Source organism: Paroedura picta, chromosome 8, assembly GCF_049243985.1.
Source record: "Paroedura picta isolate Pp20150507F chromosome 8, Ppicta_v3.0, whole genome shotgun sequence".
Classification (NCBI taxonomy): Eukaryota; Metazoa; Chordata; class Lepidosauria; order Squamata; family Gekkonidae; genus Paroedura; species Paroedura picta.
Window position 1 is genome coordinate 55,250,855 of NC_135376.1, and position 16,955 is coordinate 55,267,809.

Here is a 16,955-nt window from a genome sequence, read left to right on the forward strand (position 1 = left end):
AAACCCCCAAAATGTCCCATTTGGCCTTGCAGTTCTGCAAAGTGCTGCAAAGCCAAGTGGGGCATTTTGTGCCCCCCTCCTCGGCCTGGCTTTTCCCATCCACATTGGTCTCTGCCAGGCTGTTGGCCACCAGAACGCTAAGGGAACGTGGAAAATATCCATGTTCCCTTAAAGCAGGGCAACGGTGGCCTAACATGCACCAAGCCCAGGGGGGGGGGCAGGACAGCAGCTGTGTCATGTGAAAGAGGGGATTAGCCCCACTTCCATATGAGTGCCCTCTTCGCTTTTTCTGCCTGTGCGGAATCGGCCTTAGAAATACCTCATAAGACATCTTAATAATATACTATAATGAAGTACATTTTTGTTGATCTAGGGAAAAGAGGCAATGATGTATTTAGCACAAAAAATATATGATGTGTATGGATAAGATATTCAGAGACCTGCAAGCTATGAGCATTCTACACTCATGGCAATTTTTCTGCTGCAATGAATGATGGTGTCAAGTCAACCAGGGATCTCCAGAATGGACCTGTTGCTTGGATGATAAACTCATAACCTCTTGAACGAAGGACATGTCAGTGAGGCGGGGGGACGGGGGACGACCCTTCAGTATCCCACCTTTCTTCCAAAGAAGCTAACCTCCTTCCACTTTAATCAAGACAATCTTTTTGGCCGTCAAAAATCATTCCTTGAAAATAGAGGGAGTGCTTCCCACTCTAGATGTTTTCCTCATCTGTTTTTATGCCATGGGCTCAAAGGATCTCCTCAACGATAAAGCAAATGGATATCCTCCCCTAACTTGCTTTTTTAATGTAGTTGTCCACAGTCGAGCTCCACAGCCTTTGCTCATGGCAAACTCATTCCAGGTGTTTGCAGAGCAACAACCTGGTAACAAACCTTTACTGTCTTATGATATTATGCCTTAGCTCTTCAAGCTAGGAAGGATGTATAGTTGGGCTTGTTCCACACCTGATTCCATTGCCAGGTAGGTCAACTTGTTAGTCTTATCCCATTAGTATGATCCACAGAGACAAAGCAGATGAATAGCTTGTTTGCCTATAACTGATGTACTTTGGTAATGTGTGCAATAACACAACCTGCCCATCCTCCCTGCAACGTGTTTTTTTCTTCTTCTGCATCTTGGAAAGAAGAACCGAGAGCAAAGCACAGCTCTGTCCTTTGTGAGCATGTATGTTGCTACCGGGTACTTGAGAACACTAAAGAGGTTTTTTTCCTGCTAACCTCTAAGTTTCTCAAGCTGTACTCTATACATGCTTGAGTTCTATCATTGTGACTACATAGATGGCCACTCAGAGAACAACAGTTGTAGGTAAGCAACCTGTTCTGTCCAGTCAATAACGAAAATAACCATCATGACTGAAAAGATAACAAATCTGAAGTAATGGTGAAATAAATTTTACATATATTCAGTCAAATATCTCACATTTAGCATTATAATGGACTTACTGAAGTCTGCCATTTCAGCTTTTAATCCTGTTAAAGAAGAGAAGGAAGATTACAGCAAAAAGCCTTTTTGAAAATGTCATTGTTTATCAAAACAAAAACAGTATTAGCTAATATGATAGGGCATGGTTTTTTCCTTTGACTACACACGAAAAAGAACAAAAGGCTTTGAAATTTAATTTAAAATCATAAATAAAAACATACAAGCCAAGCCATTTTAATTCATAGCAAAATTAATGGTTTGAATTTAGGAATCTCTTCTACTAACAAAGGTGCTTTCTTTAATACAAGGAGCCTTCTGCTGACACATTCTTCTGTTGGCAGAAATAACTCCTCTCTCAGAGTAAAGACTTTTTGTGCCAGAAATCTTTGCCATTAGCAAAACAGATCAATGAGCCACCTTCTTTACAGCACCCAAGATCCTGTCATGATACCAAGCACAAGTTATAGAGTATGTGTAATATTAGGAATACTAGGGGCCAAGTCCGTTGCACAGGAATACAACAGGCGCTAGATTGGGGGGGGGGGGATGGAAGAACTCTGTAGATGGCCTCTCCCTTCTGCCAGGACCTGGAAAGGCTGTAGGTTGGAGACCCTTGGGCAGGGAACTGACTGGCATGGGCAGCTCTCACACAGCACGGATCTGCAGCCTCTGAGCCTTCGAGGGAAGTGGAAGGTGGAGGGGGTGATCAGGGGTGGGGGACGGAAGGTGATTGGCTGGCTGCTGGACGGACAGGAAAGCTGGTTGGAGGAGGAGGTTCTCAGGGGCAGGACAGCCGCTTTGAGTGGGTGTGGCATTTAAGCTATGAGACATGCTCCTCCTCCAAGGCCTTACCAGAAATATATTATGTGGAACAGATAGTGGACATCCTCCTATTTCAAATGAATGGCTGGGCAGAAGAAGGGATATAAGGCTTCTGGAGTTTTTCCCTATTCACTTGGGTTTTCACCATCACAAATAATTTGCAGGACTCATTATTTTACTGCTAACACCAGACTCCTTTGAACAACTTAAATGGCATCACTAGTCTTCAAACATTACTTCAAAACACTTTCTTTGTGACAACCCATGTACACTCCGATTCCTGTTATTTAACCAGTTACACATCTGTGACAGATCCAATCCTTTTATCCCAGGATTGTTAGGAGCTTCTGGTGAGGGGGACTTAATCAAAAGTCTTTTGGAAGTTCAAGTACATAATTACTATTTATCAAGGAACTACTAACACAGTGATTTCTAAACATGGGTAGCTTCAGTAAAAAAACAAAAATATTATTTATGCATTAGAAGATATTTCTTTTTCTTATGCTAATATTCAGTATATGCAGGAGAATCGTGCTAGCCTTAAAAAAACTAATGACCTTGACTTTTTATGTGGAGAGCTGCCCAGGAAAACGATGCACACATTTATGTGTTGACAAGTTGCTGAACTCAAATTGCTATGACAATGGTCTAGTTCTTGGAAACAGCAAATGATATGGCAATGTTATGTCTTGACTGTACTAAATCCCGAGGAAAGCTCATGTTGCATACTCTTCCATAGGGTGTGTGTGTGTGGGGGGGGAGAATTCCACAAGAGCAATCCTAAGCAAGTTTAAGACCTACACAGGCCTATTCAAAAAGGCTAATTCCCAGAAAAAGTTTTTTTTTTTTTAAGATTGCACTGGAACACTAGGAAAGCTAGTTAGGTCAGGGTTAGGTCCAATCACTTCTAATTTCTGCAAAGTTAAAGATGGGGAACGAATCTTGCTCCAAATGCCAATACTGTTCTCAAGTGCAACATTTTATTTAATGTACAACATAATGGGCTGAATTCTTAGTTATGACAAATTCAAAAATTTCTATTGGCTCACATAATCCAGTTTCTCTTTAAGATCAATGTTATCTGGAGGTGAAAAAAATGTAACTCAAACAACAACATACTGCAGCCAACAGTTTTTTCCACAGTCGTCATGTTAATGTAGATTTCCAGTTGGATAAAGCACCCAGTATTAGATGTTCTCGAGTCCTGAAAACAATATGGTAAGACTAACTGAAACATCAGCTTTTAAGTCCAGAGAGCTAAAGATCTAAAATAAGGAGGCCAAAGTGACCCCCCTGGGAGTTTGTCAGTGGAGATACCACTGAAAAGGCCCTCTCTCGTCTACCCACCAAACAAGGATGGGGCAGTTGGGAGGGCCTTTCCCTATGATTTTAATTCCCAGGCAGGAACATATGGGAGAAGATGGTCCTTCAGAGTCTCAAGCCATGCAGGGTTTTTAAGGTAAAAACTAATACCTTGCATGAGACTCAGAAGCAGATCAGTAGCCAATGAATGTAATTGCAGTAATATCAGGGCCACATATTCCCAATAACTGGCCTCCACCAGCGGTTTAACTGCAGTGATTAGCACTAGCTTATGCTTCCAAACACTCTTCAAGGATAGCCTCAAGTACAGTGCATTACAATAATCCAGTCTAGATGTAACTAAAGCATAGATCTTTGTAACTAGGTCTAGCTAACCCAGGAAAGGACACTGATGCATCAGTAAAAGCCGACAAAAGCACTCCACCACAGCCACGGTTTTCTAAGGTGACTGCTAGTTCAAGTATCACCCAAGTTGAGAATCGGGCTCATCAAGAGGAGTATAGCCCCATCCAAGGCAGGAGTCCTTGGTCTGTCTTACCAAGAGAGAGAACCTCTGCCTTGTCAGGAAAACCTAGAGAACCTCTGCCTTGTCAGGAATTTCTGCTTATTCAGTCTTGTCTAGCCCATTACTTACTCCAACCACCATTTTAGAACATCAGCAGCATACTTGGAATTAAGTGTAAAAGAGAGGTAGTGTTGGATGTCATTTGCATATTAGTGACCACACAGCTCAAACTCCCTGACCTATCCCAGTGGCTTCATGAAGATATTAAACAACATGGGGATAAAATGGAACTTTACAGATCAACAGCCATGGAACAGAGCAGTAGCATCTTCTGAGATCCCCCCCCCCCAAGTTAGGACTCAAAAATCACCATAACATGGTGCCCCCCAGTCTAGTGCCAAGAGGCTACTTAGTACAATATTAAGGTTGATAGTATCAAAGGCTGATGAGAGATCTGGCAGGAATAGCAGGATCTCATTACCAATCAAGTTCTTGGTAAAGTTAATCAACCAAGGTGACCAAAGCAGTCTCTGTTCCAAATCCTGATCTAAAGGCACACTGAAATAGGTCCAGCTCCTTGACCTGAGAAACAGCCACTTGCCCTTTCTCTTAGAAGTCTACTAAAAGGACAAGGAGAAAATGTCTAGCTTGTAATCCCTGTTCAGGTTTTTCTTTCAGACCTAAATTGTTCCTGTTACAAATACAGGCAGGCAGACAGAGCTTCAGTTTATGAAGACAGACTAGCGGGATAGAGCCACACAGCCAGGGAACAGCTTCATTTGGCCATACTTGATTTTACAACTGGGAAGGAAAATATCTCTTTGACTTGTTCATTACTAAGCAAGCAGATTCTTATGGGTTTTAGGGTTCAAGTCCTGATGTCAAGTTTCGGGAGGTTGTCAAGAAGCTGTCCCTTTGTATGCTTCATGCCTGGCATATGTATGTACCTATCAGTCAACCTCTAGAAATTGGGGGAAGGCACTTGCTTAAGAACTATAAATCTCATCCAGTTTAGTAACTTTCCTCATATTCTTTTACCTTCTTAGTTTGCATGATAGAACTGTACTGTATTTACTACTGAGTTCATGACTTTAGGCAATAAAATTGTTTTAGTTAAAGAAGCACTGCCTAGGTTCCTCAGCCATGACCTAGACTGCTCGTCAAACATTACTATGATGGCTACCAAAAGAGAATCCCAAATCCTGCCTAACAGAGGAACTAAGAAGTCCATAAAGATGAATTTCTGTCTTAGCTTCTGGGCAGGACTGCTCAATAGTAAGAAGATCTTGCTGGAAGCGGGCAGGAAGCCTTTACCAGAAACCAGTACAGCTCCGCTACTTCCTTTCCAGTATTCAGATATCTCCATGTCTTGTACCAGCCACTTCTGGCATCTCTGAATAATATGTTTCAAAGAAGGCCTAATGTATACCTTTGGAAAGGACTTAAATTCCAAGTAGAAGAAATGACTATTAGAGAACTGCTGAACAGACTTAATTACATGAACATTACTGCTGAGGTAAATCTGTTTTTTTACATAACACAGTGATACTTATAACTGCAGTCATCCAGCCTCTTGGCCAAGGGGCTATGGGTCATTTCAGGAAAGTGCAACAGTTAGGAATTCGGCAGGACTTAGTTACTTCATTAATGCTTTCTTATACCCCAGTTTTCTTCCCATTGGGAACCCACAGTGGTTTACATCACCCTCTGTTCCTTTCATCCTCACAACAATGAGGTATGTTAGGATAAGGTAAAGTCATTCCTTGAGATTCTATAACAAGAGTGTGAATTCAAACATGGATCTCCTAGATCCTAGTCTAACTACTAGACATCACGATGTTGGCCCTAACATAGCATCTTTATATTCTGAGTCTAGGTACCACCGGAAGGTGTGGTTAGGTGGGTGGGGCAAAATGATGAGGTCCTCTGGAAGTTTTATTTCCTTCCTCCTATAGAGGAGAGGAGCAACCCATTAATGATCTCCTCATGTCAGCCCATCACTCCTCACAGAGGAGCTATTCAGCTCCATCTGTCACATCTATATATGTTAAGGAGGAGTCAAATGGAGTAAAAAATGCAATTATCTTGTGTCTTTCTTTTAGCTCATGCTTTCCTCTTAGAGACAAGAAACAGCAGAAATCAGTCTTAATCCTACCTTTTGTTAATCCAGAGGGAGCAAATAGGCTACTCTGTCATCCTGCTGTGAAAAAGAAACTAGAATTGTTTTCTATATTAAGTATTCTGTTCATTCAAGACTGGAGAAAATAGTAGATGCACCAGTACAGTGATCAAAGAAAAAGATTCTGAATAAAAACTAACTTGTTTAAAAGCAGATTCATTTATTTTCTGCAGTCCACTACTAACACACTGATGTTAGTAAATCACCAAATCAATGTACATGAACAGCAATACTGCCACCTGCTGTTAAAATATGTAACTATCCAGAATGGGAAAACAAAGCAGAAAAGTTGATTTTATACCCTGCTTTTCTCTACCCAAGGAGTCTCAAATCAGCTTACAATCACCGTCCCTTCATCTCCCCACAATAGTCATCTTGTAAACTAAGGTGGGCCTGACAGAGTTCTGAGAGAATGGTGACTAGCCCAAGGTTATCAGCAGGCTTCACGTAGAGGAGTTGGAAATTAAATCTGGTTCTCTAGATTAGAGTCCACTGCTCTTAACCATTATAGCACATTGGCTTCCCATGTTCAAACTGTTAAATTTCATTGGATTATTCTTTCAAACAAGAGCTAACTAATAAAGTAACACTTTATTATGTCAAATGTCAAAAAGTGACTGAAATTTCACCAAAATTTCTGTAAAAGAACATAATTCTGCCTATTGTCAGTTCAGAGAAGAAGAAGAAGAAGAAGAAGAAGAAGAAGAAGAAGAGTTGGTTCTTATATGCCGCTTTTCCCTACCCAGAGGAGGCTCAAAGCGGCTTACAGTCGCCTTCCCATTCCTCTCCCCACAACAGACACCCTGTGGGGTGGGTGAGGCTGAGAGAGCCCTGATATCACTGCCTGGTCAGAACAGTTTTATCAGTGCCGTGGCAAGTCCAAGGTCACCCAGCTGGCTGCATGTGGAGGAGCGCAGAATCGAACCTGGCATGCCAGATTAGAAGTCCGCACTCCTAACCACTACACCAAACTGGGCTTGAGAAAAAAAACACACATATGAACAGACATCCATATAAAGTACACTAGAATCTACTAGGGCTGCCAAGTGCCATCATGGGCCCCTAAGGTATATCACTCTGATGCAAACCAAACAATACATGACGACAGATCACTTGCCATTAGTCTGAACAAGATCATTGATTGTGTCTTTGTGTATCATGCATCTTTCCTATTCCATTCCTCACATTATAGCCTACCCTTCTTCCAAGAAACTCAGAATTTTATACATGCGGCACCACTTTTTACCCTCATTTTACCCTCATTTTACCATTTCACCCTCACAACAAGATGTGCAAGATAAGTGAGACTGAAAGATACTGACAGGCCCAAGATCACCCTTCACTAGTTGCTCTCCCTCAGTCAAGAGACTACAGTCTATGGACTGAATCAACCAGGTTTATTGTACAAGGTTGCCCAATTTCCCACTTACTACAGCCCCCATCATATGTGGATTTTGTATATGTATGTCCCATGATTCTCAGCACAGCTGCTTTGGGTGGTCAAGGCTAGCCCATCCCCCTTAAAAAAACCAGCAGAAATATTTGTTGGATTCAATCTGTTACTTAAGCACAGTAGCCTTGCATACTCACACCAGAAATAAGAAAAGCATGTGCGAGTACTCCAGTTCCATTTTCCCATGATCACCAGGTCATTTACATATTGATAATAAGTAGAGGAAGTATCTGTACATACGGTCCCCAACCTTTTTATCACCGGGGACCACTCAACGCCAGGGACCACTCAACGCCTTTTACTGAGGCCCGGTGGGGGGGTAGTTTACTCCTCTACTCTCAACCTAACACTGCCCTAACGCTCTCTGATCGCTATGGTAATGTTTAAACATCCCTTCAAAATAAGATACAGACACGCCACAACAATGAACATAAGGAACATTTTATTTTCATGGAAATTTTAACTCATGACAGTTAAACTGACAGTTTAACTCATGACGGGGGGGGGGGGAAGAAGGCATCCTTCGGGGCCCACCTCCAATTAGTTGAAGGACCACATATGGTCCGCGGCCCACAGGTTGGGTGGGGATCGCTACGCTACCTCACCCTGATCAGCAGCTTTTGGAAAGCAGAGGGGTGGGAAGCATAGAAAAAGACACTACTGAATAGTGACACTCTTGGAGGTGACACTCTTGGAGTTTTTCTCCCTCATAAAGGGGTACTAAACAACCTACTAACAGTGCCTTGTGAAGAACAACCAAAGTCCCCCAGAAGTTGTCCTCCTAGTGCTATCCTCTCAGCATGGTTGAGGAGTACCCTCTAACAGTTTGTAAGGTCTGTGTATAGTTGGCCAGTACACTTGCAGAACCCATGTAGAACTGCACAGGTACCTTGAATATGAACTCATATAATTCAAGGGGGGAACAGTGAATCTACTCAACAGACAAATTCTAGCACATCTGAAAGCATGATTTCAGGCTCTGGGTGTTTGGATTCTGTGAAGCTACTGCTACCACAAAAAGAATTGTGGGACAGTGAAATTTGACTTTGGATGAAAATATACCCTACAATCCAAATTGTGTACCTTTTTAAAAAAGTAAATATGCAGAGGAGGTTAAGCTGTAGAGAAAAAGAAAACAAGTCCAGCAAATAAGAGTGATTCAAATAGTACATGCAATTTACCATCTTGATGGAAGTTCTTTGTTTTTCTTCCCAGACATTGCTGCTCAGTTCAAGTGTGCAATGAACTGTTGTTTCCCTTTCATAAGATCCAAAAATAAGCAATCTGAAACACAGAAATATGGCTAGCATTAAGATAAAATAAGGCATACTGAATATAAAATTACCATCATTATTACATAGAATCATAGAATCATAAAATCATAGAGTTGGAAGGGGCCATACAGGCCATGTAGTCCAACCCCCTGCTCAATGCAGGATCAGCCCTAAGCATCCTAAAGCAGGGGTCTTCAACCCCCGTTCCGCAGCCTGGTACCGGGCCGTTAAGGCCATGGTACCGGGCCGCCAGCGGCCGCGCCTGCCTTCCCGCCCCCGCAGCGAGAGGGGGGGAAGAGGCAGCGTGGCCGCTGGCACGCCAGCGACACAAACGCACACGTGCGGCTGTTCTGCAATGTGCATTAGCGCCACCTAGTGGCGAAAATGCGCATGCGCGGCAACTGTGTGTGCGCATTTACGTGCAGCTGCTGTGGCCGGGCCGCCGGCTCTCTCCCACCCTTGGAGGCAGTCCCCGACTACAAGAAGGTTGGAGACCGCTATCCTAAAGCATCCAAGAAAAGTGTGTATCCAACCTTTGCTTGAAGACTGCTAGTGAGGGGAGTTAAACACCTCCTTAGGCAGCCTATTCCATTGCTGAACTACTCTGACTGTGAAAATTTTTTTCCTGATATCTATCTAGCCTGTATTGTTGTACTTGTAGTTTAAACCCATTACTGCATGTCCTCTTCTCTGCAGCCAACAGAAACAGCATCCTGCCCTCCTCCAAGTGACAACCTTTCAAATACTTAAAGAGGGCTATCATGTCCCCTCTCAACCTCCTTTTCTCCAGGCTGAACATTCCCAAGTCGCTCAACCTATCTTCATAGGGCTTGGTCCCTTGGCCCCAGATCATCTTCATATATCCTTCCCCTTCCCATACTGAAAATGGTGAAAAAACAGCAGGGTGTGAATAACATAGTATATATAACTGGATAGCAGTTTTAATTGGACACACACCTTAATGTGGGGGGGGGGGGTCTGTAGCCAGTTTGGTGTAGTGGTTAGGAGTGCGGACTTCTAATCTGGCATGCCGGGTTCAATTTTGCACTCCCTCACATGCAGCCAGCTGGGTGACCTTGGGCTCGCCACAACTCTGATAAAACTGTTCTGACCAAGCAGTGATATCAGGGGTCTCTCAGCCTCACCTACCTCACAGGGTGTCTGTTGTGGAGAGAGGAAAGGGAAGGCCACTGTAAGCTGCTTTGCGCCTCCTTCGGGTAGAGAAAAGCGGCATATAAGAATCAACTCTTCTTCTATTTGTCAATGAAGCTGAGAGTAATACCAAGGAGTCTAGGCTAAACTCCTACCAAAGTCACTGAAGGCAGAATAGTCACAGTAGAGACACCAGACTAAGATGCACCCCGCTTCCATTTCTTTGTTGTTTATTTATTGCATTTGGAATCAATAACCACATGAGCAGAAGAGAATAGCCAGTTTCAATGATGATGGGGTCAGAGGAATCCTTGCAGAATAGGCAGCAGCAGCAGTAGAAGGTGATACTGGTGGAGGATCTATCATAGACAATGGCAGTGGAAGTTCAGCTAATTCTTGTTAGTACTGTGCAGAACATAGTTACGGTAAACCACTTTGGATTACCCCTTACCTTGAAAACCCTTTGACACAATCCAAAATGAAACAAACAAAATCCACAGATAGGAGTCCCAGACAGCACTTTCCCAGTTGATGCTAATAGATATAAAAGTTTGACACATAATAGGAACATATAATGAGAGAAGTATGAGTCAAGATATGCTCAAAATTGTAAATTGAGAAATGGAACATTTAAGCATTGCACTCCTGGAAGCAAGTGAACTGAAGTGAGGTTTAGGACATTTTCAATCAGAAAATTGTGGGTTTTTTACTCAGGAAATGACAAATACAAAGTTGACCCAATATTGTAGCAAAAGCAACACAAAGACTGACAGACAGCATAACCATCATTCATGTTTATATCCTGAAGCCTGATACTGAAGGCGAAGGAATGTAAAGCTTTTATGCCCGGGTCCAGGAAGAAATTGATCACACACCTAAACCGGATATGCTGATAATCACAGCGGACTGGAACGCAAAAATGAAAAACAAAGTAAAATCAAATATTTCTGGAAAATTTGAAGCAGGGGAGTGGCAGATTTTTGTGAAAACAATAAGCTGCTCATTGAAACACATTTCAGGCAAACAGAAATTGTATACATGAACCTCACCAGACAGCCCATATAGATTACATAATTGGAAGCAGGATATTGAGGTTCACATATACATATTCACATAACATGCATACATACAAAGCCACTTTGTATACATAACATACATACGTATAAAGCCACATACAAATATATAATATTATAAAAGCCCTGCTGGAACAGAACAATGGTCCATCTAGTTCAGCATCCAGTTTCACATAGTGGCCAACCAGTTCCTCTGGATTGCCAACAATAAGGCATAGAGGCCCTCATGACACCTCCTAGCTCTGGGATTCAGAGGCTCAGTGCCCCTGAATACGGAGGTTCCCCTCAGTTACCACGGCTAGGAGTGGGCATGGACCAGAAAATGAACCGATACAGAATGAACCAATCCAGTTTGTGCCTGTACATTTCGCTTCTCCTCACTTAATATCACTTTAAATGAGCAGGTTAAAATGGCTTATAGTCAAACAGCTGATCATGTAGAGAGTAAGCTCCCTACACAAGTGGCTCTGCGTGTGCTGGGCTACCCAGAGCAGGCCTGGCAGCAAGGCACACCCCAACAAGTAGCTGATCATGAAGAGAATGAGCTACGTACACAAGTGGCTTGGGGTCTGCTGAGCTGCCCCCTGGCAGCCATTTTAGGTTGACAAAAGGGCATTCATGCCCATCTCTGGTTAGCTTAAATTGGCTGCCAGGCAAACCCCAAACGACCGGAAAAAAGTGCATGAAAGGCTTGTGTGTGGCACACAAACCAGGGCAATTTCGTTGATTTTTTTGCTCGAGCCAGGGCTATTTCATCGAGTTTTTGAATTCATGCCTATCCCTAGTAGTAGCCACTGATAGACTTACCCCCTCCAAGAATCTATCTAATCCTCGTTTGCGGCTGTTTATTCCTGTGGCCATCACTACATCCTCTGGCAGTGAATTCCACATTTTAATTTTAATCTTTCTGTATAAAGTGCTATATTCTAAAGCAGGGCAGTTTAGATTATCTAATCCAAGGGTCTCCAATACATAGCTCATGGATGCTAAAATGCCCACCGATGCCTTTTCTGGTGCCTGCTGAGCATTTTCAGAAGTAGGCAGGTCTAGCTGAAGCTTGTTTTATCAATGGCTGAGGCAACCATAACACAAGTATCTTCTCTGATGCATGTAATCTATCCTGGCCATTATCCTCCTTCCCACCTGTGTGTGGCGGGGTAGAGTTCCTTTTCTCTCAAACAGCAGGGCCCAGGAGAAAAGGAGTCTAACGATCTTGGAAGGAGGGAGGGAAGCACTTCTAGTCAGTCAGCTTCTTTTCCTTCTGAGCAGCAGTGCCTGATAGGAAAAGAGACTAAGTAGCTTGGGGTTCACTCCGCTTCTTCTGGCAGCTATTCTGTGCTTGTGCCTACCACCCCATGTTGCAATCCCAAAGTTGCCCACAGGCTCAAAAAGGTTGGGGTTCCCTGATCTAATCCCATATGGATTGGCTCATCCAATATAAATAATTTTACTACTTGTTTAATAAATATGTTTGCCTGGATTCTTGCTTGTTATTTATCACTTTATTTTCCATTTTTTATATTCAGGTTTCAGAGTTTCCTCCTCAGAAATTTCCTTATTTTCTTTATTTGATGGGGATGAAAGGTCTCCAGTTTCAGAAGCTGTCTTGTTGGTAGCTGTTCCCCTCTCTTGTTGCACTTGCAGCACTATCTTATATGAGCTGGCCCATTTTTGTTCCTGACACTTCTCTTGAGGGGGGGGTGGCACTGGGGTTTCCCATCTGAATTGTACTGAGGGCCTGGATGTAGCATGAACAACAGATGAGCAATTCTCATATAATCACTTTCCTTGGTGGCTGGAAAAAGCTGTTATCTTGCAAAAGTATACATTCTTCAGCCACTGTACTTTTCAATTGTGTGGGTACTTCAAGCAGAACTTAGGCACAATGCCATGGAGTTGTTGGGTCAAGCCTATGTGTGCCTATGGCACCTTGGGGTCCTTAATGGACCAGTCCAAAGCAGCTTCCAAGCCCAAGCAACTATCGCAGGGTTCTCTCTCAAAATTCTTCTGTGGCTGGACATGATGACAATGCTTTGCTTTTGCATCGGGCATACTTCTCCCTTTGCTCTTATTCACTACTTGGGATCTTGAAGGTCATTACATTTTGTCCAGAGGAAGGGTCTTCCTAGTTACTCCTCTGGGGGGAAATATATAAACTTGCCACATTCTTCAGAAATGAAATTACTGGAATGCCTTTTCTTACAGCAGTGAACGGGTTTGTGTGTGTGTGTGTGTGTACACAAATAACAAATTGCGTGATACAGTGCAACACAGTACAATAATAGTGTCATTAATGCGGTATCGTCAACATAATCATAACATAACATGGATAACATTTATTTCACAGAATGTTTAATCACAGTAACGTTACAGCAACAATCCCGTAAAGTGATGAGAGGGGGTTCTGGAGGCCCAATAACTGTTGTTATTAACCTCAACCAAATGCCTTACCGGAAGAGCTCCATTTTACAGTCCTTGCAGAACTATGGTAGCTTCAATGGGGCCCGGGTCTCTTCTGGGAGCTCATTCCACCAGGTGGGGGCCAGGACATAGAACGACCTAGGCCAGTTGAGTCCAAACATGCTTTTTTGGGGCCATTAGCCCATTGGTGTTAGCTGACCGTAGTGCTCTTTGGAGCACATGGGCAGAGAAGTGGTTTCTCAGATACACTGGACCAAAACTATGTATGGCCTTAAAGGTGATTACTAGAACCTTAAGTTTGATTTGGTATTCAGCTGGTAACCATTGCAGCTGTCGAAGCACAGGCCAGATGTGGGCCCTCCAAGGTGTTCCCGTAAGAACCATGGATGCTGCATTCTGGACCAGCTGTAGTTTCTGGATCAAGGATAAGTGTAAGCCCTCATACAGCGAGTTGCAGAAGTCCAATCTAGAGGTGAATTATCTGTATTATTCCCTGTTTGATGTAAACCGCCCTGAGCCTCAGGGGAGGGCGGTATATATAAATCTAAAAATAAATAATAAATAAATAAAAAGGTTCCGTTGAGATTAAGACAAAAATGAGACCAACAGAGGTCCTAAATCTTTACCAGATGTAACAGCAATTCTTTGTAATAAAAGACCCTGGACTAAAATCTTTTTCCTCTCGACCACAATATTGTATCTTATTTAATGAAAATGGACATGACATGTGCCAACTACATCCAGGTAACAGTCTCCTGTGAGGTAACCAAGATCAATCAGAAATGTGCAATTATGGATTGGAAGTCAAGTCCAAGCCTTGGTGCACAAATTCCAATGAAATGGCAAACGTGTTCAGCTAACCAGGAAGGAAAGTAGGAAGCCACAGCAATTAAGGAAGAGAGAGAGAAACATGCAAAATGTTTACTGGAGAAAAAGACAATAGCCCCAGTTTTTAATCCTGTTGAATCCAAGTACCTGAAGTTAGGACATTCAAACAAAACCAGAAGTGCAGACATACCTTGAACATTCTATTAAGGAAACTTTCAGCCGGCCTTCCGTTAGTGAGAAATTTTGTATATTGAGATTACGGTCTCTATACTCTTCCGGTGGCACAACTTGAAATGGAAAGAATGGCTTGAACCTAGTCAAAAGAAGTACAAATCACTTTGTTAGAACTGTATTTCTGTTAGTATTCAATATGCAGCTGCAGTTGAGGGGGAACAATTAAAAATTCAAGTAAAGACATATAATAATTCACAGTAGTGAGCAGGGCAGAGAGAGAGAAAAATAAGGATGCTTTTCCAACTTTTGTTCCTTTTTGTCCTATAACTGGTTGTAAAATGAGTCTAAGGAATATCTGTACCATTAATATTTCTGGTAAATGGGAGGTGGTTTTGTCTCATGGTGGTGGGAGGAGTTTTGTCTCATCACTTAACTGCCACTCAAGGTGGCTGTCCTGCCCATGCATACCCTCTCCTCCAACTGGACTGCCTGTCTTTCCACCACCCCGACCACTGCCTCCTCCTTGCACTTCCCACAGAGGCTCTGAGGTTCCAGGTTCCTGCCTTGTGAGAGTTGTGCCTGCCTGTGAGTTTCCTGACCAGGAGGCTGCAGCCCCTAGGGGTTGGGGCTCCGCAGGACGGCGCTTGGCTTCAAGATGGCAGAGCCAGCTAGCCGTGGTCTTGGGAATAGGACATGGCTAACCTTGCCATCCTACCAGCCACCTTTCAAGGTCCTGGGGGGAGAGGGGGGCCGTGTAGGGAGTTGCTGGCCAAGGAGACCCCGCATCTGCACTGCCAGCCACCCTCGCATCCTTCGGGGGGTGTCTGCAACAGCTGTGAGGCCACCCATCCCTGTTGTGTGTGTGGCTGCCTGCCTGCACATGGCTATGGCCTACCTTGACACCACCCGCTCCACCACCTGTCTTGGCTCACCACCTTCAAAGCTCCTGTCACCCAAAGCCACTGGCCCACGCACATGCCACCTTACCCAGCCCCAATCTCCACCCAACTCAAAATTAAGAATTTCTGTCACATTTAACATTCAGTAACAAGCATCAACAGTCTGGATTTCAATCTATTTTGGCTGTGTGGGTCACTGACTTTTTGTTACATAAAACTCATATAACAATTTCATGCCAGCATTTAATTAGGAATCCCACTGACTAAATCAACAATTAGATTTACTGGATCTCATTATCACTATCCTTCATCCAAGAAATATTGTTTTCAAAGTGTAAAACTGTGTTATTAATATCAAATGTAAAAATATGTTTCAGTATTGTGAAAATTAATCTTCCACTCTGAAATAATTCATGCAATTCATATGAAACTTCTAACTTAGACAATATTAGCAAATGATTTCCCCCTATTTTAAATTCACTATAGGCTTTGTTATTGTACAGCATGGGGGTTGCTGGTTAATCAAATGGGCCAGATATTCAAGCTTATTGCTCTGTCCCCTTTCCTTCTTCCCCTGCTCACCCAGAAGACCAAACTCTGCCCTGTTGGGAATGCTATGACAAAAGCCCCAATGGCAAGCAGGATCTCCCCCCCCCCTTGCACTCAGTCAAAGACATGGTGACATTCAACACAACAGGCAAAAAAATAGGCAGCTGTCTGGGAATGCTCCAGCCAAGATGGCTCCTGACAGCTTGAGGCAAGGCTGAGGAGGAAGAGGCTACCTCAGGATGGGAGCAATTGGCAGCCCTGACTGTCAGAAATCCAGCAATGGCCATATACTGCAGGAAAGGGGACTGGCTAGCAGTAAGTCTAGCTGGGGTATCATTGACAATAAAAGCAGGAGAATATAGTATCCTGATTCTAAAGCAGCCTTTCTCAACTTTTTTACCATTGAGAAACCTCTGAAACATTCTTCAGGCTTCAAGAAGCCCCAGAAGTTACATGATCATGCAGAATATGGTTGGTAAGCATAGCTGTGTACACACCCACTTGTGGGCACTCCCCTTCCCACCCCCTCCAGGCCTATTGGCCATTTTTGAAGGGCAGCGAGGCTGTTGACATGGCGAGGCCACTCCTGCGGCCGGGAGAAGACACAGCCATGCTCCGGGGTGGGCAGGTGGGTCGCCGCCTTCTCCCGGCCGCAGGAGCAGCCTCGCTGCGTCCTTGACGCGGCGAGCCCGTTCTTGTGGCTGGGAGAAGACCTAGGGGTGGGGTGGGACCTCCCCGCCTTCTCCCGGCCACGGCAGGCCAGCCCACGACCGGGAGAACTCCCCAGGTCACGACCCAGACCCCCGGGAAAAGAGGTCCCAGTCAGGGAGGGGGGGGGGAGAAGCTGGCCTGCTAG

General features: G+C 43.7%; 1 protein-coding gene across 2 annotated transcripts in view; it reads right to left on the reverse strand.

The window, feature by feature from the left end:
* Positions 1 to 16,955, reverse strand: part of PDZD8 (PDZ domain containing 8) — a 56,524-nt gene that overhangs the window by 24,429 nt on the left and 15,140 nt on the right. For both annotated transcript variants that reach the window (XM_077349889.1, XM_077349888.1), the window contains exons 2-3: positions 14,668 to 14,790; positions 8,911 to 9,013 (exon numbers count right to left, since the gene is read on the reverse strand). In XM_077349889.1, coding sequence (XP_077206004.1) covers positions 8,911 to 9,013; positions 14,668 to 14,790 — 226 coding nt within the window. The remainder of the gene's footprint in view (positions 1 to 8,910; positions 9,014 to 14,667; positions 14,791 to 16,955) is intronic.